General features: G+C 41.0%; 1 protein-coding gene across 2 annotated transcripts; it reads left to right on the top strand.

Moving 5' to 3' along the window:
* lgr4 (leucine-rich repeat containing G protein-coupled receptor 4) lies at nucleotides 1–26,814 on the top strand. 2 transcript variants are annotated; one of them, XM_020080150.2, is made up of 18 exons: nucleotides 1–841; nucleotides 7,963–8,034; nucleotides 12,647–12,718; nucleotides 13,364–13,435; nucleotides 16,308–16,523; nucleotides 17,795–17,866; nucleotides 18,748–18,816; nucleotides 19,325–19,396; nucleotides 19,641–19,712; nucleotides 19,824–19,892; nucleotides 19,979–20,050; nucleotides 20,292–20,357; nucleotides 20,516–20,587; nucleotides 20,708–20,779; nucleotides 20,902–21,027; nucleotides 21,993–22,090; nucleotides 22,481–22,534; nucleotides 22,626–26,814. In XM_020080150.2, exons 1-18 carry the CDS (start codon nucleotides 660–662, stop codon nucleotides 24,032–24,034), a joined length of 2,937 nt encoding a protein of 978 aa, XP_019935709.2. In that variant the 5' UTR covers nucleotides 1–659; the 3' UTR covers nucleotides 24,035–26,814. The 2 variants fall into 2 exon arrangements, with proteins under 2 accessions (XP_019935709.2, XP_019935710.2); XM_020080151.2 differs by having other exon boundaries at nucleotides 509–841; nucleotides 22,484–22,534.
* The last annotated feature ends 294 nt before the right edge of the window (nucleotides 26,815–27,108 follow it).

The raw sequence follows: 27,108 nt of genomic DNA, 5'->3' as shown, positions 1-27,108 counted from the left end.
GTTTTTCCTGCTCGTCTGTAGTCAGCGCTGCTCTTGGCTGTGCAGTCTGACGCTGTGGTGCAGCTCTCGGTGCAGCACAGGCCGGGCCCAGTGCTGCAGGTTGTCCGGTAGGGTGCCCGCCTGCCTGCAGAGCTGTTGATGTCAGGAGCAGAGGAGGGGAACGTGAGGAATGGCTGAAAACCGACGGTGAGCTCCTGCGAGGAAACAGCAAGTGATCGTCCGGTTACCGAGAGTTTCCCCCGGATCGGCTTCTCAGCGACGCGACACTAGGCGCCGCTCGGTGTTTTCTCCGGGAGAGGGAGGGGGGGGGGTTATTTAATGGGACAACGAAAACGCAAAAAAACGCAAGGTAGGCTCCCGCTCCTGTCGCCAGCTCCGCCGCTGAACGTTCACTCACAGGGGGTCGAGCAGACATGTTCAGCCCCTCGTCTTCGAAGACAGCTTCTGGGTTTTATCGCTAACTTTACGGTAACGTGGGTGTTTTTCGTTGGGGGCTCGTTAACGTATGTTTTGAGAGAGAAAGCGTCACCTCTTCATGCCTCAACCGAGAGAACCGCATGAGAAGAAGCCCGGAGTAGAATAACACGCCGCGGACAAAGCCTCCCCTCCCGCCCGCCTTTTCCTCCCGTCGCCTCCACCTGAACCGACGGGCAGAAACAATGCGTGTGGATCTGCTGTGGATGTGTTTGTGGGCTCTGCTTCGTCCTGCCGCCGCCGGTCAAGGGCAGTCGGCGGCCGTGTGTTCGCCCTCATGCGGCTGCGATGAAGATGGAGGTGCGGACTGCTCCGGCAGAGGACTGACCAGCGTCCCGGCCGGACTCAGTGCTTTCACCTACTATCTGTAAGTGCCACCACCAACATCCACAAACTCTAAACATGGCTGTGCACTCAACACATGTCCCACAGCTAGGCCCGCATGTGATGGGATGTTGTTGTGCCAGTGATGGACACTCAACATCACTAAACTTTCCATTAAAGGAGAAAATAGCTCGAGGAAGATGCAGTCAGACACAGTTAGTTAGTGAGGACTCCTGGTTTCGTGTGTCACAACTCTGTGTCACTTTTAAAACTTTAAAACTACTTTCCAGGCACATCTGAGAAGTTCAAGTCCCACCAGAAACACTGTTAAATCAGCTTTTAGTTTCTACTTGTTTCTGCTCTTGGACAAGTGTAGGGCTGCAGTGTTTTCATAATAACAAGATTGAAGATGTTTGATTATTCAGCACATTTTCAAGAACTAAAGTCACAAAGTGCTTCACAAACTAAAACAGTAAGCAAAGAGCAAGTGGAGACTACACAAACATGTAAAGCAGAGAACTTAAGACGATCAGTTTTAGAAAACTGTCAAAATACCCATTTCAATATTCCTGAAAAAGTGACATCTTTAAATATCCTCTTTTGTCCAATCGTCAGTCGAAAACTCAAAGATCTTCCAATTTGACACAGAGAAGCATCCAAGTCCTACATTTTAAAAAGCACCATCTCATAACAGTTTGGCATATTCTCTTAATTGATTAACAAAATCATCATTCAATTATCAAATTAGTTGACAACTCATTTTCTGCCAAATCAACTTATCTATTAATCGTGTTGTCATTATAGAATAGAAACAAATCAGCAACTACATTGTTTATATCATTTCTGGCCACAAAATTCTCTCTGGTTCCAAATCCTCAAATCTGCAGATTTTATTATTTTATTTGTCATGTACTTGATATTTTTGTTCTATAGTTTTTGTTGATGAGGCAATTTCAATAGATTTTGCTTGTTTTCCCCGACTACCGGTCTACATATAAAAGAATATTTACAGTTTTATAAAACTTACGTGAGCAGAAAAACCTTAAGCTTTAGAGTCTGGAACCAGTGAATGTTGACCAAAGACTAAACAATGAATCAGATATCAGAATTACTGCAGATTCATTTTATCTCAAATTATAGGCAAGTTAGCCCATGCACATACTGACAAAGTTTTCTCCACTTCATGATCAGCATGATTTGTATTTTGGGACTTTAGCATATCTCAGCTTCCCTCAAACATTTTTTACAAGTTGTCCAGCAGAAAGTTGTTTTAAAAGAAATATATTCAGGTCTCAGTAATTCTGGCCAGGAATGATACAACGCTTTGGGCCAAACCAGCTAATATTGGTCTTACAACCAGGATATATTGGATTTAGACATTAGTTTGGCCCCTGACAAACATTTTATTTTTCAGGCAAACAGAAAACATTGTATTTTCTGAGACCACAAAAACAACCTTTTTATAAAGACATCCTGCTGCTGCACAACAATTTCCCCCCAAGGTTTGGATAGGAAACACTGTATGACTTGATTGTAGAGTAATGTTTGGAGTGCTGTGCTCACAAATGGGGCTAGATGTGGGTGAGTTATGCTGCATGGATTGTAGCTAACAGAGTTTTGCTCTCATTGCTGTACATACATTAAATAATTAGGAGTCAAACTTGTGCAAGATCTAAACTACAAGATAAAGTAAGGGTACTTATATAAGTGCATTTTTGCTTTAAAGTAGAAGAAATGTGCACCAGGTAGGTTAGGTCTGTAGATTGGTGTAGATACAGTTGATGATTGCCCCATCTGGAAACTCCTTAGTTTGTTTCACAGCCACTGGGTTAATCATAAACTTAAGTAACCACCTCTGCAGCAGCATTGAAAACAACAATTGATTGCATCTTTTTGTAATTTTTCGGCTTCCTTGAATAATAAATAAAAGTAGTTTTTCAGTTTCCACAGGCACATGTTAATTTAGAGTTTGTTACGTGTTTGAGAAAAATAACTTGTTTCACTGTCAACTTGCCTTTAAGTGTAAAGGTTTGCTCTTGTTTGTGGAAACCTCTGTGCTGTTCTGCCACCTTTCTAAGACTGGTGGTTCAAGCCTCGCTTCACCAGAACCAACATTGTGCCACTTGAAATCACAATTGTGAAGAGGGTGTTAGGTAAAGTAAACAGAGGGAGTGGATTCATATGCCAGGCTGTCAAGACATGTCACACGGAGCCTGCTGCCTACAGCTGAAACTGTTAAAGCATACTTTTTTCCTCTGGGAAAAACAATGCTCCAATGTATTATGGGCAGTCTGACATCTTCAACATGAAACAATGTTTTCACAAAATGATATCATACCCCTTACCGCCACTCTGCTGGTCTGTTTTATGCCAAAGTGGAAAACAATACTTTGTTTTCAAGATTGTGTTGTCTTCACCGTCTGCTCTGCACATGGTTGTCTAAATTCTCTGTGACAAGTTTTAAACAGTGAAGTGCCTCCTACATTCACCTCAAACTCCTCTAAAAGTATGTGAAAGGTTGTTTGTCCCTCTCTCTGTCCTACTCTCATTTGTTCTCCTGGTCTCTTGAACTCTAGTTGTCCTCTCCCACTCCCTCCGTCTTTTGTATGTGAAGCACTGGGGTTAGGGATCATGATGGATTAGTGAGACATATTGCAGCTGCAAGGGCTCCTTCTTTCGTGGCTAATGCAGCTACAATGGTCTGCTAAAGTGTAAAGGAAAAGTCTTATACACAAGTGTTTTGTCATTGCCGTATCTTAACAGAACCTGCACAAATGTTTTTGCAGACATCATGCATGTTGAATCATTGTAGTGGCACAGAGACACTAAGTATAAAATCTAGTCTTGTCAGTGTGAAAAGTGTTTTGTAAGCATAACCATGCCAAAATATCAGGGAAATTACAAGGATCAATATTTGATTTTATTGTTCCATTGATTTGTACCTTTTATTTTCGAAAAAACATACGTTCTATAATAAATCATATGACAGTGTTGGACTGGACTCACCTACAGCCCACAGGGGCTCAAGTTTTGGCATTTGTAATGGAAACAGCCCTGTCACAGAAAAGCAGATGAGAGAAAAGAGGAGGCCCCTGAGCCTGTTACAAAGCAAACACTCCTTTTGAAGGTATGTAGTTTACCTGCCACCGAGTCTCTGCACAGGTTTAATTCTTGGCACAGCGTCTGCATGAACTCTTGCACATCTGAAGGGAGCAAGAGCGAGTTAGCGGCTTACATCTCACTGGAGTTAGGCCCTTTCATTGCATGAACAAGGTTAAGACTTACAGAAAATGGAGGGGTGGAGTCAGGGGTCTTGCACTCTGCTTGTGAAGCTTGGCTGCTTCACCACTGGTGCCCTCAATCCATTTTTAACTGAATGATACTTTTGTTCTTGGTCAGCAGAGGTGAAAGGAGCCAGTCAGTGGTTCCCGCTCCCAAACTGGATGACTTGTGGATGGGAGAATATTAATGCTCGCTCCCCTTCTCTGAGTCCCCCACCCTGTCCTCCACTTTGACACCTATTCCCCTCCCCCTTCACATAGTTCTTACTACCATGTTGTTGTTTATTCTGAATTTTGTGCCAAGTATTCCTAAAGCAAATATTACCACAATCTGAGTTTGGTAGAAATTCAAGTTTTGAAATAGTGGTTCACACCTGACACTAACTAGCGCTAAGTGTGACCCAAGTGTCTTTGCTAGTTTAAGACCCAGGTAGGTCATTTTATTGTCTACAGCCCATTTTGTTTAGATTGAAAATATGCTTGTGCCCACTTGAGTGCTTGAGGGCATGTTGGTTTTGCGATGAGATGTGGTCAGTTGCATTGTTATCTTGAGACAGCAGAGAGTGATTGGGCTTTTGACCATCAAAAACATGGTGTGAAGTCAATGGGACGGTATTTCACTGTTATTTTAAGGACCAGTTATCAAGACAGTTGGCTAATATGGGCTTACAAAGGCGGGTTGGACCACAAGCTCTGTGCTACACAAACAGATGGTGTGCTCACATGCATTCACTTTGCACACAAGCAGATCTGTTTCTTCTGCAGAGAAGAATTCTCATGTACTTTCTGTTCTTCCACAATATGGCAAGGTGCAAGCCCACCTGCCTTTTCAGAAATGGGTTATGGCATGCTAACTGGTTATTGCTTGTTTCGCTCAGACCACACTCTTGATTACAACCATTTTGTACGCTTAGCTAACAAAACCTGATTTGGACACGCTGTAAAAGCAGCTGCTACGTGCACATTAGACCTCGTGTTAGATTGTTAAAACAGCCTCAGGTCGTAGGACAGAAGTGATGATGTGAGAGTTTCACATGATGGGAAGATGTTCAGAGGTTAGTTTGACACATGACAAATATTCATAATCTGCAATGTTTGTCATATGGAGAGCACATCAAGGACTTGTGACCTTAAATCTCTGTAATTGTTTTATAGTTGATATTTTTTTAGAGAGTTTGAAGAAAGTAAAGTGGTTCAAGCCAGGAGCAGAATTCGAATTCTGTATGATCTTTCATTCATAAAACAACTGTGCTGAAAGTCCTGTTTATTTGTTTTTGAAATGTGGTGTAATATAGATGGACAAAAACAAGTAATCTTTTAAATATCCTCTATTTAAAATAATTTGCTGATTTACTATGTATAATATGAACTGTCAATGCATTACATACAATATTTGACAATGCTGATTCGTCATCCATTTTTCCTGTTATTCTAATTCTGTATTTGACTCTCCAGTGTTGTTGTAATCGAAACAAATACTTCTAATCAAGGCTCTTTCTTCATCTTAGATTTACCACTAAATGATGAAATCTAGCGAGGAATCAGTGTCTAGACAGTTTCTTAGATGCATTTTAGATTACACATAATTAGAGGTATAATTCTTTTCTTGAAATATGGTGCCTTAATTATGTTTAATTGTCACCAGTTGACATAAACATAAAGCAGATCAGTTGGGTATACTCAGCATTGTAAATTCCATTGTCAGCGTGTTGAATCCATTCACTTGCAGTGTTGTTGTACACTCAGGGGAAACTGAGAGACCTCATAGTTCAGCACAGTGTGTCCCCCTGTGTCCATGAAGTTATGTTTTATGTTCTTTCTGCGTAAGACCAGATTGGCAATCTTTCACTAACCTTAACCAAGTAATGTGATTATGTAAATGACCATGAAAAAGTTCAGCTGTTGATTATTTTAGCCGAAAACAAATGAAATACTCTACCAGGAACATTTTGATATATTCAAGAGTACTATCGAGGCAAAAAAATGGTATCAAGGAAATTCCTTGTTGGCTAAGTTTGCGATCAGAAATGTTGGTTAGAAAATCTTCAAGTGTGCCTCATTTTGAGTGTACACTGGAAGACCACATGAAGGTGCACGCCAACTTGAGTCTTGAGTACATGTACTAAGGTGGCAGATGTTATTGTCTGCCGGCTGAGACCTCTGTGCCTTGTCGCAGGAACGTGTGCCGCGAACATGCAAACCAGCAGTGTTATGCCGAGTCCTGCCTGCATGCTGTGGATGGTGAAAACTAAACGGATATTTTGAAAGTTCACTTGGTTTCTTTGGATTCTCCTGGTGTTGCTGATGATCAAACACAAATAAAAACGATTTATAAATCAGATATTGGATAGACGGACAGATTAATAAAAAATAAAGTCACCGTACTTTATTTTGTTGCTTATGCTTTAGGTTATAAACTTGGTACTTGGAGGTCCACTCAGTGCCCTCTTGGTGGTTACTTTGCGTTACTTTTATCTAACCAGTGCAACATATTTTTGTCTGCTTCCGAACACATTTTCTCTCGTCCAGGGGATGTTGAGATGCAGTTAGTCTCCAGCCATGGTGAAAGAAATTTACTGATACCTGGACCTGGACCATGGTGGCAGATCTGCAGTGGTGGTTGCAGAACACCACTGTGTTGTCAGGGTGGGATAAAAAACCATGAAGAGTAGGTGGACGTTGATGGAAGTGTTGTTGTAGCTGCACACTCTATAAGGTAATTGGATAAGCAGGTAAGCGGAGATGGGACATAGGTTGCCTGTATGATGAGGGTTCTGTCAGGACCCGCCTTTTAAGGCTTCTTTACGTGTGTGTGTGTGTGTGTGTGTGTGTGTGTGTGTGTGTGTGTGTGTGTGTGTGTGTGTGTGTGTGTGTGTGTGTGTGTGTGTGTGTGTGTGTGTGTGTGTGTGTGTGTGTGTGTGTGTGTGTGTGTGTGTGTGTGTGTGTAGAGGAAGGGCAATATGATCCTCGTAGGATTCAGAGGCCCACACACAAGGTCCTAGAGAGATCTGGCAGTGAAATTCAAGATGACCAGTTGGAGAGTGAAGGCAGGGGGGGGGGGGGGGCAGGGGGTTGCTACATTTGTGAATCCCGGATGTTTTTTCAGTCTTGATATGAGACATCTCCTCTGGGGGTGGGGGGTTCTTTGAGGCAGGTTAGTGGATTTTTATTCAAGATTAGAGAACAAAAGCTGAGTCTACGTTTACTAGATTTCCACTGTAGACCAAATATAGCATTTTCTCCCTTTTAAAATATGTATTGCCAGTAGAAAACACTGTACGGCTTTCCTAAAGATAAAACATTTTCAGCACTGTATATATATATCTAAACACATACTCATATTAGCTTTAGTGGGAAAGCAAATCAAGTCCTGCGTACATATTTTTCATGCTGCCACATGCCTATCTTTACTTGAAGTTAGTTTGAAAAATGAAGATCCCTGCGGCTAAAGAGAAGGGCTTTTTCAAGGCTTTCTGTCATTCATGTTGCACACATGCAGGCACAGTCCAAACAAAACCCATAAAACGCATGAGGGACGTGTGACCAAGCTAGTTGTTTGTAAATGTAATGACCCTCACACAATTTTATTTTGAAGGCTTTTACAGTAGGTAAGGAAATAAAAATAATTTGAATACATGAATACAAGTAAGATGGTAAATTAATGAGCAAAGCTTCCACAAAAAAGCATTAATGAAAGGCTTTTGAGAATAAATAGGTTTTTGAAGTCTCTGTTGTTGGAAAGGGTTTTAAAGCCAGTTTTGATGCGACCCTCTCTCCCAATCTGTTCATTAAAATCCTAAAAGCAAGTTTAACAAACTCTGAATTAAAGGTTTAAATGAGCTTCTTGAGTTTCTAACAGATCTATTTTTTTTTGTTCCCACAGTGACCTGAGCATGAACAACATCACTGAGCTTCCAGCATATGTATTCAAGAACTTCCCCTATCTGGAAGAACTGTGAGTACATGTCCCCTTCTTCTCTCACTAATGATGTATTTACTCTGTACAATGTTGACATGAGGGCTCGGCTTTATGATATGCACCTGGGTATTTGAGTCTCACTGCAAAACACAGTGCAGGCACACAACATGCTCTTCCCCTCACCTGAAGCAGATAAGCACAACATTACGTGAGGCAACGAATCACTCGGCATTCATGAGTTGAATAAGGCCAGTTTAAAAAAAAAAAAAAAAAAAAAAAGGTGCAGTAAACCTCAATTAAAAAGATGAGGTCAGACAACACGTATTGAAGCTATGATCACGTGACATCCTGTTTGGATTTTTTTGCTTTTAAGGGATTATCAGCATGGCAACAGCACATCTACGCTGTGGGGCTTTGTTGAGTGGCGTACATCTAATCTTAGCGGGTGTTTGTTATTTCTTCGCTCTTTAAATACTCCGCTGTCTGGCTCGCTGCTGCAGGGAGCCGGAGATAAAATCTGTCTACCTGATATCAGGTAACACGCAGCCCTGAGAATTCAAACTGACCAGCGAGCGAGCAGCAGCTTCAGCTCCACTTGCTCTTAGCAGGTTTTTTTTTTTTTTTCATGCACCTTTCAGCCGATTAAGTCTTCACCCTCTTCCTTTCCATACAACACTCCAATCTGCTTTGTTGAAAGGCAATTTACTTTTCATCACATCGTGTGGAGGAATGCAAGACAGGAAGGGAGATGGCAAAACAATTGTTTCCATAGCAACAAGGCCAAAAAAGCAACCCTGTCTCGCTGCTACTTTTTTCTTGCTTTAAATCATCGTAACGAATGGACTCTCGTTGGGGTTGTCTGTTTCGGAAGAGAGATATTATGATTGACAATACCCGTAGTTCACCTGCGTTTGTTTAACCGTTCTTGGTTCGTCTCAGTGAACTTTGGTGGATGAGTTTTTCGCTCAGGGCTGCAGCAGTGTCAGTGAACCAGAGCATGGGCCCTGAGGGCAAAGACAGGGAGAGAATGAGTTGACAGAGGAGGAGAGCAGGCCATCCTCATTCAAGACAGGAGTGAAGACAAGGGAGGAATATTCCCTCCTTCACAGTCACGCAATCTCCTGTGCTTTCTTTCTTCCTTGCCAAAGGCACAACAAAGCTCAGCAGATGTGATGACAGGTATTCTCCGTCTCCATCGCAGTTTGTTTGTATTCTTGAAAATAACCCGTGACCAATAGACTATATCTACAGACACCTTTATTGTCCTGTCTATTTACCATGGTTTGTAAAGCACCAAGGATATTACGTTCATTCTTAAGAAACCTGTGATATAAATCGTTTTTGACTGGTTTGAATCCGGTTGAATGATATCCCCTAAGATCCAATGAGGTCTTATTTATCTTTTACTTGCAACTTTGGAAATACAGCAGTGCATCCCATTTTTTTAGGATCTTATGATTTTTTTGTGCTGTACACGTTATCTCATGGATTCTTATGGGCAGATGTTAAGATGTAGACAGGTGAATTTTCCATCATCAAATGAGCATGCATGTGTCTGCTTAAAACACAGTGCGTCATTCAAAGAACCTGAACGTTCTTCCAGTGATTGTGAAAGCACTTCTGGACTCCCTGTCTTTCCAGCACACAGAGTTAAAGAGTAGCTGCTAATGGCTGCTAACCTCGGAGTACCATCTTTACATTACTATTCATACTCCGAGTGTCCCCTGACCCTCTGCATCACACGCATTTTAAGATATGTTGTGAGGGAGGGTTCATGTCCAGAATTTAAGGGGGAAGATACTTTTTAAAGATTTTGGAGTTATGCTCTGGAGTGTTGGCTCATTGGTTGATAATGATCATCATCGAAGTTGGAGAATGCGTTTTTCAAATTAGACATTTTCTTTGAAAGATTATGTTCACAGTGTGTGTGTGTGTGCGTGCTAATGGGCACAGGCTTGTACTTGTTTGAATAAACAAGATATTTGTATTAGAAAATGTTGAAAATTGATATATTTATGATTCATGCGACTTCGTCTTTCGGGAAAACAAATGTGACTTTAAGAGCTGAGGCACTTCACAACTCTGTTATAATGACAAGGTTGTTAAAAATGGCCTTATGAACATTGTCATCGACAACATGCACAAAGGAAATGAAGTCATCAGCCTCTAACTACTACCTTCACCAACAGTGATCTAAGAAGGTGTGTGTTGCACATGTGGGAGCATGTTGTGTGGAACGGGTGCTGGGTTGAGCTTTGTCACAGTGGTAGAATATTAATAGAAATTAAATTATGCTGTTACAGGAAAGTTTGAGGCCCAAATGCTTTTATTTTGTAATTTTAGCAACTGATGTTTGTGCCTTTACAGTTGTCAGACCACACTGCTGGGCTCTTTGTCAATGTACTATTGACAGAGGTAAACCTGTGGGAGTGGTGTTGCACAAGGAGAGGATTTAGCCTTTCCTCAGTGAGATTTAGCACATTCTTTAGCCCCTATCGAAGCCTGGGGGGACAAGTATTGAATTTGTTAAGAGATGCAGAAGGTGAAGAAACCTGAACACTTTGTCAAACCATGTTTGCATGTGATGATTAGCTCACAAATTGTGCATTTTTACATTTCAGGTATTTCTCAAAACCAAACCAGGCTGAACTGACAGTATTATGATGAAGCTGTTGAGCATTCATATCCAAATATGACAGGGCTGTTCAACCAAAACAAATCAACTGGTGACCTGGAAAATCCCAGCATTTTGCTGGCAGTTTAACATTTGTTGGTGGAGGCCCCTGACGATGAGACACATTGTAAATAAAGATCAGATTTTGCTGCAGCTTTACAGCTGTATTGACACTCGAGATTGACCTTTTTCATAACTGTAACTCTGTGTCCCTGCAAACTTGGCACACTGGCTCGTCTTTTTACTTCAAAAATTACGTACATTTCACGTTGTTTTAGCTAAATTACATTTATGATCATTTTTTTTTATAGTTCTGAGCTGTTTTGTTGGAATAAATTGAATTATCTTGATGTCAGGATCAAATTGTCTCATGGGCCATACACGCCTGGAGACATGAGGTTCCCCACCCTTGATTTAAAGATGATTTATTTGCACTGTTTATTCATTACATTTTGTTGGACTTTGCTTTTATTATCAATAAACCATTTCTCTCTCAGCCTTTTTCCTTTATTTAGTATTTCTTCCTTTGGTGTTTGTTTTTAGGTCTGTGGAAACTGTGTCATATCTGGTGGATGGAAACTTGTTGAACCAGTAAAATGTAATGCAAACAAACAAAAGTCTGCATGAGGGGTACGTGGTCTTCTACCACAGTCAGCCACGGTTCTCAGGCTCACACCAAGCAGCTCCTGTTGCAGGGAATTCGGCCTGGCCTGACTCACGTTGCAGAGTGATAAATCTGTTGCTAATCTCTCAGGCCAGATAGTATACTTGGGCTCTGTGTGTCAGTCTGCCTGTCCCATGCTTATTTACACCCCTGTTTCCTATACACTTCCTGTTCTGAGCAGGAAAGGGAGGTGTCCCCTGCCCCCTCAAGTAATTTGTGCAGAGACTGAAGCAGCTGTCTTATGATAAATCATTGACGAACATAACATTTTTACTGAGTTTTACTGGCCTCTTGTATATCTTCACTGGCCTAGCAGTATACAAACTAATGTATTTTCCCCTATAACCTAAAAATGGAATAGTAATAATAATGAACACGTATCGCAACACTTATTACGACAATTTCACAATGCAACAAATTCCAAAGATTTTCTGTAATTATTTACACAATCGGTATCAATATTTGATGTACTGTCTCGACTGCTGTCTGTGTTGTGTGAATAAAACTTCAGCTGCCTGCTAAAATCCACAGCACTTTGCATTTGTTAACTGCGTTAAGAGTTTACTTCAGCTAGCACTATTGTTAACTCAGTACAGTCACTGAGCAATGACCAGGTGAAACAGAAAAGTGCTGCTCCACCTCTCGTCTGAATAATGATGAGGACTTGTTGCTGTTGTGAACGTGTCTGTGCAGAGAACCTGCAGAGATGCATTGTGGTTCTGTTGCATCGCATTGCTCGTGCTTTGTACAGCAGAACCTTTCATGCAACATTGGAGGCACCAGCCAATCAACTTATGCTTCAACAAACACTCAAGTGCAGACACGAGCCAATCAAATCCGGTTCCTGCGGCAGAGGCAGCTAGTGAACCTGATGTCTGTTCATCTGGTTATGGATTTTATTTTCTTTGTACTTCTCTTTTTCATCACATTGATAGCTAGCATGCCTAGTTAGCACGGAAGACAGCTGAGTTGTGTTTCTCAAGTGTGGAACTGTGAATCGTTTTCTACAAGCATTGAACATTGATGGTTGGGATGTAAGGAGGGGACATCCAGGAGGAGTTCTAATCTCTTGAAGGCGTCAGACGAAGTGACAACAGGCCGTGGCACAGACACATATCTTTGACACCCCAGACCCCATGTTCAGCTTGAAAGCTGAAACTTGGTCTACTGAGGCGCTGGACGTTTTCTTAACACTATGCATTGCCTTATTCAGAAACACAATAAACTCTGTTGTTACAGAATGTTCTTTTTGGTTTCCTGTAGCCTGTGAGAAATGTCTTTTAATATGAGCTCAACTTTTTTCTTTGCAGACGACTTGCGGGGAATGACCTGTCATTCATCCACCCTGAAGCCCTGTCTGGGCTGCATCAGCTCAAAGTCCTGTAAGCACACAACCTCCCTGTCTCCACCAGCACCACTAGTGTTTGTACACTAACAAACACACACATTCATGGCTGTGACAGCGTGAAGTTTTCCACACACTGGGGGAGAGAGTAAATACTGCAGTTTGTGGTAACATTATGGGGCTGTCAGTCATTGACACCCTAATCATAGTCATACAACCTGCATCCACGTAGAACTGGAAATTTTCTCTAAAAACATTGCATAAGTTAAATCAGGCAACACACACAGTTGACTTGTATAGACTTGGACACTGAACTCTGTTGATTCTGCTCTGAGCCAAAAGTTTAAAGTCCTGTTGAGCTACAGGTGAGGTCCTGGATACCAGACTGAAACACAAACACATGGAAGCAATTTCTATACTCTAATATCAAGTGATTTATACTAGTCACAAATGAAAACAAATTGAAGTATTTTAACAGCACACAGATCAAACAAAACTATTCACATTGGATATGGGTCTTTTACAAATATAAGTATGGGGCACATAGTTGTTCAAAGTTTCTTCATCCGCTGACAGTTTGAGAGACCTCACCCACAGCTTGGACTTGTATGTAGAATGTATCTGTGGTGATGTGAGAAATAATGTTGAGTTAAAAATCACCATTTTGTCATTATACCTTCAGGATGCTTCAGAATAATCAGCTGAAGACTGTGCCCAGTGCAGCCCTGAAGAACCTTCAGTCCCTCCAGTCTCTGTAAGTCATATACCCCCCCCTCCACACGCACACACGCACACGCACGCACCCACACACACGCATATACGAGGAATTGTCTTTTATCCTAAGTGGACCTTTCCATATTAGGGAAAAAACACATTGTAATTGCAACAGAGACTTTTTTTCAGCATCGTCATGCTGTTGAGATATTTTGTCAGATGAATGTTTCTTTTGTTGGTGGTACAGTCAAACATTACCTTACAGCAGCTTCAGGTTTGGACTGAAACATGTCTTTTGAACTGTTGGTGGAACACTGAAATAATTAGAAGTAATGGTTTTGGTGGTGATGTAGAAAATTCATTCATTCCTTTTTATGCAAGAAATCACTCAATGATCATTTCAAGCCATAATGTCACCCCGGCCCAGTTAGTTAGTTTTATGTAGCTGCAGTTGATGAGTTATTTTGACGTTAGCTCTTGGACGGAAAGTTACACTGCAGCCATCAGAGCTGTATTTACACAGCCGACTATCCAAACTGAAATTCATGGTGTTTGTGCCAAACTAACGACCACATTCTAGACTGTTATTCACAAAGATGAGAATAAAGTCACAGCAGTCGTGGTGCTGCAAAGCAATGCAAATCATTTTTAGTAATGCAGGTAAAGATCTAAACGTTTTGCTCAGAAAATTGACAAAACAAATTTATGCTGAAGTTGATTTTCAGGCAACAGTGGAGATTAGTTTGAGGCTACCGCATCATCAGTGTGAATGATGGATGAAATGCAATGAAAGAATGTTTAGATTCAGGACTTTTATGCTTTTTGCCTCAGCAGGGGCATGACTCATGTATCACAATGTTGGTGAGTCAGCCCTTCTCCATATTTATTTAATCCAGGTCATGTTGATTCATTGATTCAACTCCACATAACTAATTCAGACACGTTGTTGTTCACTACGACAGTTAAAATGTTCCTGTTTACTATGATCATCACTGTTCGTTAAATGTTAGTTCACTGGTAGTACAACAGTATGATGAGGGTTAAAACTTCATTTGTCCTCAAAGTTACACAGTTAAAATGTCATTATTTACTCACGGACATTACTGATGTCATGTCGGGGCGGCTCCACTCATATCACATACTTTACTCCTGCTGCAGTGTTTGTTGTTCACTAAGCCCGGCAACAGCCCAGTGCTAATGTAGGTCAGTGTTATTCAGCAGATCTTCTCTGTCCTCATGTTGAGTTTTTAGGAGCTTATTTGTTTCTATGTGTTTACTCATTAACATTAGTCCTCTCTCACTTTTCCTGCTCCACTCTCCCTCAATCTTCTCACTGTGTTTGTGTGTCCGCTGACTGTCAGCTTCACTGAGACCGTAACATTTAAACGTCTTTATTTGTGCCACCTCCCTCCACCACCGAGCTTTTTGAGTTTGACAGGGACTAAAGGAGGAAGGGATCCAGCTGGAGAAACGTACTGAAAATTCAGCTCTCTGCTATTATCACTCCTCTATATCCCTCCTCACGTCCTTTACTTCCCCTCTTCTTTTTTTTGTGCTTCTCTTCTTTTCTTTTTAACAGATGTCTCTTCTCTGTGAGGGTTTTAAGGTCTGTAGCTGAAGTAATATGCTTTGGCAGAGCCAGGACTTGGTTTGTATAAAGCCTTAGAGAGCTAAATGTCAATCAAGACTGTTTTTCTTCCAGCCCAGACACTTGAGGAATTTTGAGGGAGGGCGAGACACTTGGTGAAGGAGGATAGCAGGAGAGAACGGTGCAGTGATGGTGGAAGGAACACTTGAGCAGGCGTAATACCCTTTAAATAAAGGATTTTCACTTTCTACAACCAAGGCGTTGGCTTGTGATCAGGGGTTACTGCTCTCTACCCCATAGGGAATGCTAAAACTTTGGATTCCAGAAAAACCTTCAGCATCAAACTTGACTTTTTGACATTTTTTGAATTAACCAGTAAAAATTGACAGATTAACTTCACACATTCATTCATAATATCCTCTTAGTGCTAATTACAATTATGATTTGTGTAATTCATTTGAAGGATCAAGAATTTCCATTAGTGAAGAATTACAGATTTTTCAGAGTTGAAGATAAAAAAGACAACGTGGAAGAAAACAGGCAGCATAGACAGAGAATGAAGCTCAAACCTCGACCTGCAGTAATACGACGCAGGTCCTGAGTACTTTGCAGGGAGGATGTTGACGGTGAGCTGCTGACCCTCTGCTTCAAGATGAATGATTGGATGTTGTGGAAATGCCACTTGGGAACCTCCTTTTATTCTGGAGGTATTCAGGATGGGGCTAATGGAGCAAACCAAAACATTAAATGCTGCTTAATCTAACGGTGTTCTGAAGAAATGGGTGTGGTTGAAACAAATAAGATCATTGAAGCTTAGTTAAGTCTTACAGATGGATTGTGGGAGAACATTGGGTCCTGTAGCAGAGCTGTATTGACTTTGTGATATGTGACTTTGATAGATTCCGAGTGACAGGTACACAGACTAAAGAGTGAAAGATGAGCTCTCGCATGAGAGAAAGAACTGCATTGATGCCACATCTGGATCAGAAACTACGAGGTCTGACTGTCTGCGTGGACTGTAACAACATTATGAGAAGTGTAAAAAAGGTTTTGGTTCATTATGAAACTGGGGAGGGGGCAAATCAGAATGTGGTGGGCCGCCACAGTCTAGATAATTTATGAGAAATATTATATAGTGTCTTTAAACTTATCTTAAACCACAAATACACCGTGTCTTCAAGAACAAATTAAACCTAAATCTGGGAAGAAAGAGTTGAGTTGAGTTGTTGGGAATCATTTTCTGCTTGCAAGACACTGATAACAGAAAGCAAATGTATTTGTTAATGTAAGCACTATGTTAACCGAATGAATGTGTGTTTTGCAGTCGCCTGGATGCGAACCATATTACCACGGTTCCAGATGACAGTTTCGAAGACCTTCAGCAGCTGCGTCACCTCTGGTTGGATGACAACAACCTGACGATGGTCCCCATCAGTTCCCTGAGACACCAGACAAACCTTCAGGCTCTTACGTTGGCACTCAACCGCATCTCGTACATACCAGACAACGCCTTTGCAAACCTCACCAGTCTAGTTGTGCTGTAAGTTCTATTAAGCTAATGATTTAATTGTTTAGTATAAAAGTCAGAACAGTATGTGGAAGTACGAATGCGTACAGGGTATTTGTTTGACTCATTTTTCGGGCTATGCTGTATAAACTGATCTAAAAAAAAATGTTGTCTTACATCTGTACTATATTGAAAAAAGACCCAGAAGAACAACAAATATGTATTTATATGTTGATGAGGTTTCAGGTTCATGGTTTCCTTCATTAATGAATTCAGAAATTACAGTTAAACAATATGACATTTCACCAATCAAGGCTTTCAGTGACAAGCTTTTAAAACGGTTTTCAGGGTCATTGAAGTGTCGCTTTCCCACGACAGACGAGGAGAAGTGAGCACTTAGGTCTTCATAGACCTTTACACTACATTACTCAGCAGGAACAACCTGCTCGTGTTCTTTTTAAATCCTTAATTAACGAGGCACACTGACTGAGAACATTCTCTGTTTACTAAAATGACCTGAGGCAGAAGCTGGAGACGTAAAAGCCATTAGGCGTCAAGTGGATCAGGATATTTCTCAAGTTGAAAACAAATGCATTCAGATCCTGTGCAGTGCAATGAGCCCGCTTTAGTGTCTGAGCCATGTAATGAATGGAGGGACAATGTTTCTCTTTAAATGAATTTTTCTGGATATTTTTGAGTATTTCTTCTAATAAGTAAAGACGTGGTAATTCCCACTTAGTTTTCTAGACACTAATTTTATCACCACTAATGAATGTGAATTCGTTTGGCTTATGTTCTCCAGCTTTGAGTGAATCTTTCTACACCTTTATATATATATATACACACACATACATACACACAAGCTAATGTTTGATTTGTAATGTTAGTGAAAAAGTTGCCCAACTCTGAAACTAAAGTAAAATCAAGATTACCTTGTCATTTCATGCCTGGTGGGCAAAACTAAAACCTTCCATGAGAGGAACTTGTACAAATACTGTGTGTGAATCTGAGGGATTATTTAACTCTTGCCTTTTTTTTTTCTCCCACTGCTGCTGTTTTACATCCACACAACCACACTCAAGCCCTCAGACAAACACAGACTGAGTGGTATTGCTGCAGGGTTAGTGTAAACATGTCAGGATAAACAGGAAGAAGAGACCTTGAATCTATTAGTGCAGGAAACTCCTCTGCATATACACATACAGTATATTCACCTGATTTCACATATCACAAGAATGTGGAGGGAATGGGAACGATTATTTTTTTATCGGTCCCAACATGATAATCTGCTCCTGCTTTTTCAGACATCTCCATAACAACAGAATTAACGAGATAGGAGACAACTGCTTTGCCGGACTGTTGAACCTGGAGACCCTGTAAGTGGACCTTGTTCGTACAGTGTGCATCGGTTCAGTGTTTGTGCTTGTGTGTGCTAGCAGCTCCCCCCACCCACCTCTGCCCCAGTCCTCCAGACATCATTGTGTCCACTTCCTCCTGTAATTGCTCTAGAATAAATAGAGCAAAGTACACGATGCTTATCAAATCTGCCCTCCCACTGTTCTCTTCCTCCTGCCACACAGCCGCACCAAATGGCAAAGACTCTACTTTACAACACACAGACACAAGTATTTTTAATCCAAACCTCCGATGTGATACATTTGAAATGAATGCCCTGTCCCAATTTCTCTCCCTTGGACCTCCCTCCTGGATATAAAGTGCCCATCGTTGGGAATGTCCCCTCTTAACCCAGTCTGTCACTCAGACTGTTTACATGCTTGTTTACCGGCAACCGTCACCATGTTAAATTTCTGTCTACCACTTGGTTGAAGGGGTGTTTGAAGGGCTAGATGGCTACTACCTATACATCACACGGAGAATCAAGAGATCTTAAGCTGCTCTCAGACATGCACTGAAACAGATCTATTGTTATTTAAGATTTTGAACGTTTAATATTTTGAGGAGATCGAGCTGCGAAAAGTAGGTTTGTTAAGAATCAAAGAAAACTACGTATATCCTGATTTGATTACTACATGGACAGAAAATGAACATCATTTGAGTGATGTATGATTGTAATTACATATCTAGCAATGTCGTCACTATTAATAAGTGTGTGATAATGAACTGACCACAGAAACAACCAAATAACTCAAAACTGAAATCGTAGACATTTTTTTTCTGACTTGAGAGGGATGGATTTGTTTTGACATAAGGAAACTGCACTGACTGATTCCCTGTGTCTCTCTGTGTTTCACCCCAGAGATCTGAACTTCAACAACATGATGGTTTTTCCCAAAGCTATCGAGGCTCTGCCCAAACTGAAGGAACTGTGAGTGCATCATCCTGTTTCTGCTGCGGGGAGGAAATGTTTTCTACTTTTGTTTTGACAGGTTCAATCGTCGGAGCATGACGCTTTTCAGCATCTTAAAGTTTTTATGTGATTTTAAAAAAAGACACATTTTTGACAAAGTAGCTACGAACTAAAAACAGTTGTAAGCTGTCCCTATTATTAATAAGTGAATGAGTAAAAAAAAATAATAATAATAATACACATATCAAGTAAAAATGTTTCAGCATTTGTGCTTTTATGTTGAAGGCTAAGGCTAAATGCATCAAGTCTTACTTGCTGCGCTTCCTGATCAGCAAATAGTTGTATTCAAATTATTTAAATCAATTTAGGGTTTTCTGTAACAGACTTTGATAGTTGTTGACACCTTTTATTTCTGTTTAATTTAATTTAAAACTCTGTTTTTTGTATCATTACATATAAACTTGTATGATGGAATTCATGTTGAGCAGCGAGTCTTTACAATGTCTCTCTGACCTTCTTCCTGCAGCGGTTTTCACAGCAACGATATTGCCTCCATACCTGAAGGGGCCTTCCATAACAACCCCCTGCTGCGAACCATGTAAGGTCAAACTCCCCCTCTAAGTCACTGACACACTCACAGCTCAGTACACTTACATGCACATTGTACACACACACACACACACACACACACACACACACACACACACACACACACACAGTTTAAGATGACATGGGACACGAGTGTCAGGCCTCAGTGGTTGAATGTCCAGAAGATGGTGCCATTCTTGCACAGTGAATGATTTTTGGTTTGAACTCTTCCCCTCTGCTCTCGATGCCCTCAGACATCTCTATGACAACCCTCTTTCCTTCGTGGGCGCCACAGCTTTCCAGAATCTGTCCGACCTGCACTCCCTGTAAGTCCCACCGTCAGCACAGTTCCTGACAAATCACACATCAATGCTTGTTTTAAAAGGTCCCTTTTTTGACATTTGACTTATTTTAATATTCGTCACTGTGTTTTTCAGGATGTTGCGTGGGGCTAGTATGATGCAGGACTTCCCCATCCTGACGGGGACCAATAACCTTGAGAGTCTGTAAGTGAATGTGGACTAAGATGCAACATCTGTGGTTTGTTTTGTTTTGTGTCTCAGAAGTGACTTATGAGGTTTTTTATTTCCAGGACCCTGTCAGGAACCAAGATATCATCCACCCCCGCTGATCTGTGTGACGATCTCAAGTTGCTCAGAACGCTGTAAGAGACTGAACCTTTCTTCTCATTAGAAAAGTATTTATGTTCTTAGGAACTAAAGCTTGTTCGGTAAACAATTGTTGTGTTACTGCTGCCCACAGAATTTAGATTACCTATAATACTAAAATGTGGCATTTAGTATGTGCGTCTACAGACTAATCAATCTCACAAAGTGGAAAATGTCTTTATTCTTTCATATGAATGTGTCCCAGTTGTCTGATAGTTGAAACCTTTCCTCCATCAGAGACTTGTCCTACAATGAGATCGAGGGGCTGCCGTCCCTGCAGGGCTGCGTCCGACTGCAGGAGATGTGAGTGTAGAACACGTTCATTTTTACAAATGATTTCAGTTAAGGATGGTAAAGATGAACAAAACGACTCATATTTTAAGATACAAATTACAAACAAGCTAATAAAGGTGGTTATCTGCTTTTTTATGACCTGTTATGATTCTTGTTTAAATCTACAGAAGCTTTCAGCAGAACCATATTCAACAAATTGAGAGAAACACTTTCCAGGGTCTCTCTGCTCTACGTTTACTGTAAGTCCACTCAGTGACACACACTCAGTGACACACACTCAGTGACACACACTCAGTGACACACTGCTACAAAGCTCTTATGTCTGGACTGTGAGTTGAATGCATTTTGATTTTACACAGAGACCTGAGTAGGAATGAAATCCGAGTCATTCACCCAGATGCTTTCCTCACCCTCACTGCACTCACCAACCTGTGAGTATGACCAGTGTTATTCATCATAATGAGTACAGTCTCCAGTTACATGTCATTGTTTGGTTTTAAATGTCTGCGTTGTACAACTTTAAATTGCTTGTGCGTGTGTATTTTTTGTGCAGAGATCTGAGCATGAACTCTCTGACTGTGATTCCAACAACTGGACTCAGCGCCCTCAGTCAACTTAAACTCTCAGGGAACCCACAGATGAAAAATGTGCTGACTGCAAAAAACCTTCCCAAACTCAGGTGAGGAGGAAATTCTGTGGCCTCAACGTCTCTTGTCTGGAGTAGAAACATTTAACACCAGATCTTGTGGGTTTGGGCTTTAAAGCACTGACTACAACTGTTTTCTGACGTTCACTCTGGGAAACTTGAGGAAAATATCAGGACTGAAGAGTATCTCTGAAAGCAGCTAAAGTAATAGCAATTTTCCAGGTTCTATTCAAGCCAGTGACCTTTGGTGGGTTATTAAACATCTGTCTCCTTCATTAATTCTCTGCTGTCACTGTCTGACACAAAATACTTTTTAAAGTAAATATTTAAAAGATATTTGTAGAAAAGTATTAAACTAAGCAGTTGATACAAAGGAATTGTTTTTGACCACATAAATGGTCAATTTATAATTTGGAATGAATTAAATTCTCTGAACAAGGTCCTCTCTGGTTCTTTGATATATAAGGGATATTATCGATCTTTTCCTACGTTACAAAATATTATAGTAATATATTTAATACAGTCGTTTATTTTATTTTTCTCACTTTATTGAGAAAAACACAATAACATTTCTATGTGTTTTATGAATAAACTAATATTTAATGTATTTCTTTATTATGTTTTGTCATTTCACCCATTTCTTATAAATGACTTATATTTTTCACAGGAGAGAAAACATTACTGGGAATTTCCTGCCGATTAAAAAAATGTCCTTGTTATTCTATGTGATTACACATCTGTTACTGAAAACTGCACCTCATCACTTAACTTTAATGAGAAAACCAGCCGAGTCTGTTTTCTTCACAACTGTAGACACACTATGGAAACATCCAAATATTATTATTGAAAAGAAATCAGAATGGCCAGGTATTTGCAGACAAACACATTATTTATACTTTTTCCAGTATGGTTTGAAGATTCCAGAGCATCTGTATTATCACCACTGGAACCTCTGCAGGACTTTACAGCCTCTGTGAATGATGATCGTTTGTTTGTAGGTCCATCTCTGTCCCGTACGCCTACCAGTGCTGCGCATTTGTGGGATGTGACTCAGTGACGAGCTCCTCTGAGGAAAATGACATAAAGAAATCTACAGGTGGGAATTCTGCATTCAGAGCCGCAACTTTTTATGAGCTGGCTTAACTTAAGACGAGCAAATATCAGATTTAGATGTTGGACTTACAGTGGCTTTCCTTTTTTATTTTAGCCTGTATACTTTTTTTCATTGTACAACATCAAATTTTAAATACTCACCTGGGTTTCTTACTTGTCTTGGAAAATGCACAGTTGAAGGAAATTCAAGGAGAAAGTGTGTACTTTGGTTTTCCGTGCACGACTTGATTTATGTGATCTGTTAAAGTTCAAGATCATTCAGCTTGACTTTATCTCTGCTACAGATGTTGACACTTTTTGTCAAGCCGACTTTTTAGGATTGTCTTTTTAACCTTTGCATTCCTCATATATCTTTTATTTTCTGTTGTTTTAGCAGGGGAGGATGTGGAAAGAATCTCGATGATTATGCACTGCTCTCCTTCACCAGGTAACCACATCTTTTCATTGTATTTTATGTATCACATTTTCAGAGCTTTGAAATAATAGTGTCATTTTTTTTCATCACCACATTGTTTCAGGAGCTTTTAAGCCGTGTGAGCATCTCCTGGGTAACTGGATGATTCGTCTGACGGTCTGGTTCATCTGCCTGGTGTCGTTGGTGTTTAACGGGCTGGTGCTGGTGGCCACCTTCTCCCCCACACACCGAGCTCCAGGCCATTCCCACTCCCTGACTCCGTCTCTCTCTCCAGCCAGGCTGCTCATGGGGCTGTTGGCGTTGGCCAATCTGCTCACAGGTGTGTATGTCGGCGTGCTGACTGTGCTCGATGTTGCTACCTGGGGCTCCTTCGCGGAGTTCGGAGTGTGGTGGGAGATCGGGCCTGGCTGTCAGATCTCAGGAGCTCTGGCCGTCTTCTCGTCAGAGTGGGCGGTCTTGTTACTGTCCCTGGCGGCCGTGGAGCGCAGCGTGGCTGTGCGGACTATTCTCGGTAAAGTAATGATGTCGCCCAGGAGGAACGGTAGCAGCCCTCAAGGATGTTGGAGAGGAGGTCGACGCTTCAGCCTGGCTGCAGGACTACTGGGGCTCCTGGCTGCTGCTGCAGCCTGCCTGGCGCTGCTGACCGTCAGCGACCAGTCGGCCTCTCCTCTCTGCCTGCCCTTCGCTGGTGGCGAGAGTCCAGCTCTGAGTGTCACCGTGATTCTGGTGCTGCTCAACGCGCTGGCGTACCTGTTCACTGCAGCAGTGTATACTCAGATGTACTGCCACCTGGGCAGGGTGGAGCTGGCAGATCCAGAGCAGACGGGCGCCTTGCGACATGTTGCCTGGCTCATTTTCACCAATTGCATCTTCTTCTGCCCTGTGGCAGCCTTCTCCTTCGCCCCCCTCTTGACTGGCTCTACAGCTGGCGGCCCAGAGATCGCCAAGTCTGTCACCCTCATTTTCTTCCCACTGCCTGCGTGCCTGAATCCAGTGCTGTACGTATTCTTCAGCCCGGCCTTCAGGGAGGACTGGCTGAGACTACGTGGTCGCAGAGGTTTGTTCAGAGAGGTGAAGGCTGGTGCTGAGAATCACGGAGATGATGGTGGAGGAGGGTCGGAGCTCACGGATGGAGGCTCCTCCACCCAACTGGGCTTTGACTGTGGGGTGTACTCACAGCTCTGTGGAGAGACAGTTGTATGTGAGCGGTGCGAGGCAGCGCTGCATGCCAGGACCTGCTCTTCCCCCTCGTCCTCCACAGTCTGCAGACACTTGGTGAAGTCTCACAGTTGTCCCACCCTCATGGCGGGAGCAGCAGTGTGCCAACGTGCCGAGGGGTTCTGGGCAGAGAGCGGCACGCCCTCTGCTCAGTCGGAGTATGCAGATGAGGGGGACTCGTTTGTGTCGGACAGCTCGGACCAGGTTCAGGCCTGTGGCAGAGCGTGCTTCTGTCAGACCAGAGGCCTTCCTCTCGTACACTACTCATACAACATACCTCGGGTCAAGGACTAAGAACGCTTCAGAACTCCACTGTGTGCACAGATCTCTCCGTCATGTGAATTTAGGTCCTACAAGAATATATAAACATTTTTTATTGGACAACAAAATGTGCCAACTACCCTGTTGAAAGACTCTTCAGCAAGCACTTATGTAAACACAGATGCAACCAATCATTCAAAGGGAACTTGGAACTTGTCTGATTGAGCTGAAATGAGCACGTTGTGTCACAAACTGGTCAACAAAGGACCTTGCAAAGGAAAATGTTGCCACCAGTGCCTTCCTCTTGCTTTCGAGTGGATATCATGATGTGTCAATTTATGTGTCAGAGATTTTGTGATTTATCTTTTCCCTGTTATTCGAAGCTTTTTAAATTTGATTTTTTTTTTCAATTTTATACTTTGATTTTTAAAAGATATAAATGTAGCAAAATGTAGTAATTATCCTAGACTTTTCTGTTTGAATGTAACTTCCAGGTGGTTTTCACCCACCAGAATAATGTCAGCAATGACTTTTGGCCTTACTGCCTGCGATCAGTGAGGATGATGAATGTCATTCTGTTATAAAAACAACTTCTTTGCTTTAAGTTACTAAGACTAAGAATGTGATGAAACAACGGATATCACTGTTAAAGCAACAACCATGCTTGGTGGGTTTGAAAGATGTTATTTATTGCGTGAGCAGCAGGAGTTTCTGGGTGGAGATGATTTCAGGTGTTTAAAAGGCTGCCTCTGAATGATGAATATACAACAGAAACATAGCATTTGCCAAAATAGAAGCATCTCTTTTTTAAATTGTTAACAAAAATATAATTACAGGGTTAGGTCATTACTTTTTTAAATCTCCTTATTTCTGATCGTTTTCTATCATGCTCTTTGATTCGGATCAAAACTCTTCTCTTTATCTCAAACAGCACAAAACCCACAGATATTTCTTTTGTTAAGTAAAGTAGCACTTAAGTGCATTCTGCTTTTATCTAATGTTCGCATCATTTTTGGCTGACACAATAATCATTGACTTGATGCTGCACTGAATGCAGTAGCTTCAAAAACCAAAGGATTAAACAAACAAGATATAGCATGATAAATAATGAGATTTGGTGGTAAGTAAGTAGATTTCTTTCAGATAGACTAATGCTAGCCCCTTCCAAGCTCTATGCTAAGCTAAGTGTCTAAGTTTGAGAAGTATTGCTTTTCATGTCTAACTCTGGAAATGAAAAGATAATATTTGCCAAATGTTCCTAAAGAAAAAAACCTTAGTTTTCTTTTACCCCATGAATTGAAAAATCTTCAAGAAGTTTAAAAACATTATCATGAGATGAGTGATTGGTTGATTTAAAATCCATTTAAAATACTATGATGGTAATACTTCCACCAAAGCCCAACAGTCCCTTTAGATTCACTCAAGTTGCTAAACATTCCCCTATCACGACCATGAATTATTCCCTGGGAAAAATATCAAAGAACGTCCCATTTTGCAATGTAAAAGACATCGACAAGAAAATTCCTGGATCCACAAAAATCTTTTATAGATTCTTCTAAAGCGCATCCCTCCACCAATTTTCCTAGAAATCTGTGCTGTTGTTTTTGTGTAATCCTGCTTACAAACCAACAAACACTGTGATCTGAATGTATTCCCACTCCTCCACCTCCAGCAACATGAACCCAGCACGAGCCTCCCAGCCATCTGAATCAACAAGTTGTCATTACAATGGTTATTCGATCACAGATTTAAAGACAAGTATCTACAGTGATTTTACATTTAAATCATTTCTTTATGTTTCTATGTATCTACATTTTGACCAGAAAAAATGGGCACGATAGAAAACGAGGCCTATCTTGAAAACGAGTAGTTCACTGTCTCCGTTGTTTTTGAAATCCAGCTTCATTATCGGTGAATGACTCTTGAAACTTGCTGCATCACCTTTTTATTCTTTATCGTCCAGTTTTATCGAACATGTCATCAGAAGCTGTAAAGCATAGAAATGTAGATTCTCTGAGTGATACTGTGAGTGACGAGGGATCGACTGATGTGTGGTGTGCCTGTGACTGTTCACATTATGGTGGATACACCCTCGGAGCGTGTATCCACAAGTGCACGTCATGTGAGTGCTCAGGAATTTGGGCAATGTAGGGAAACGTTATCCTCCACTGACATGTCATTCATGCCCTGATGATGCACCGTTTAATCGACATCTCTGGTTTTTATTTTCTGTTTTCACGTGGTCTCGACTGGGTGTAAATTCTTGCACCAACCAAATGTCCGTTGATTGTTTGTACATTTTCATCAGATGGGACATCAGACATGTCAAATATTTTATTGGTTTGGTTATTGGTTTCTCTTTGTATTTGTATGTAAATTATTTGAAAAGATAACAAGTAATCAAGAATGGGATGCTAACTAAGGAAGCTACCTCCTCGACTGTAGTGGCTACCAGCAGTGCTTTGTAAGAGAATAGTCTATTTTCATTTGTTGTTGCTCTTTGTTTGCATTCTCAGCTTTATGTTGACACGTGGTTGTACATCATCATTTTAGTTTAAGAGCAAATTGTGGGAGGAATCTATGTACTATAAGCTGTGATTTTATTTTTTGAATCAAAATATAGACTATGAATTGTTTTCTGTTTTACCTTTTTTTAGACACAAACCTGCAGAGTAATACAGCTTATGAAAAAAAATATCTATCTTAATTTCAATTCAAATTTAATCTTATTTGTCTCCCCAAGTTGTTTTTTTATTCTGTTCAAGTAGCCAAATAATTCTACATTGTGTATGAATAAAATTGGACAAATACGATCTTATTTTTTCCTTTTTGTTCAGATTGTGACAGAGCCCTGACCTTTGTCTTCATCAGGTACATTTTAAACAAAAAATATTATTATTATAAATGAAGCTAAAATATCCTGGATAGGGAGGCTGCAATCTTAGGGTTTGGACGTCATTGGGAGTCTGTGTAGTAGCGATGATGAAGTGGAGCCACAGTATGAAGGTCCTGAGCTTGACCAATTGTGAGTTGCCAGCTGTTATTTCTTTCCATTTTTATAGCATCAAATAGCTAATTTATCCAGAATATAAAGGCAAATGGTGAAC

This window comes from Paralichthys olivaceus, chromosome 1, assembly GCF_024713975.1.
Source record: "Paralichthys olivaceus isolate ysfri-2021 chromosome 1, ASM2471397v2, whole genome shotgun sequence".
Lineage (NCBI taxonomy): Eukaryota > Metazoa > Chordata > Actinopteri > Pleuronectiformes > Paralichthyidae > Paralichthys > Paralichthys olivaceus.
Note: the sequence above shows the minus strand (reverse complement) of the source record. Positions and strands in the feature narration are given on the sequence as shown.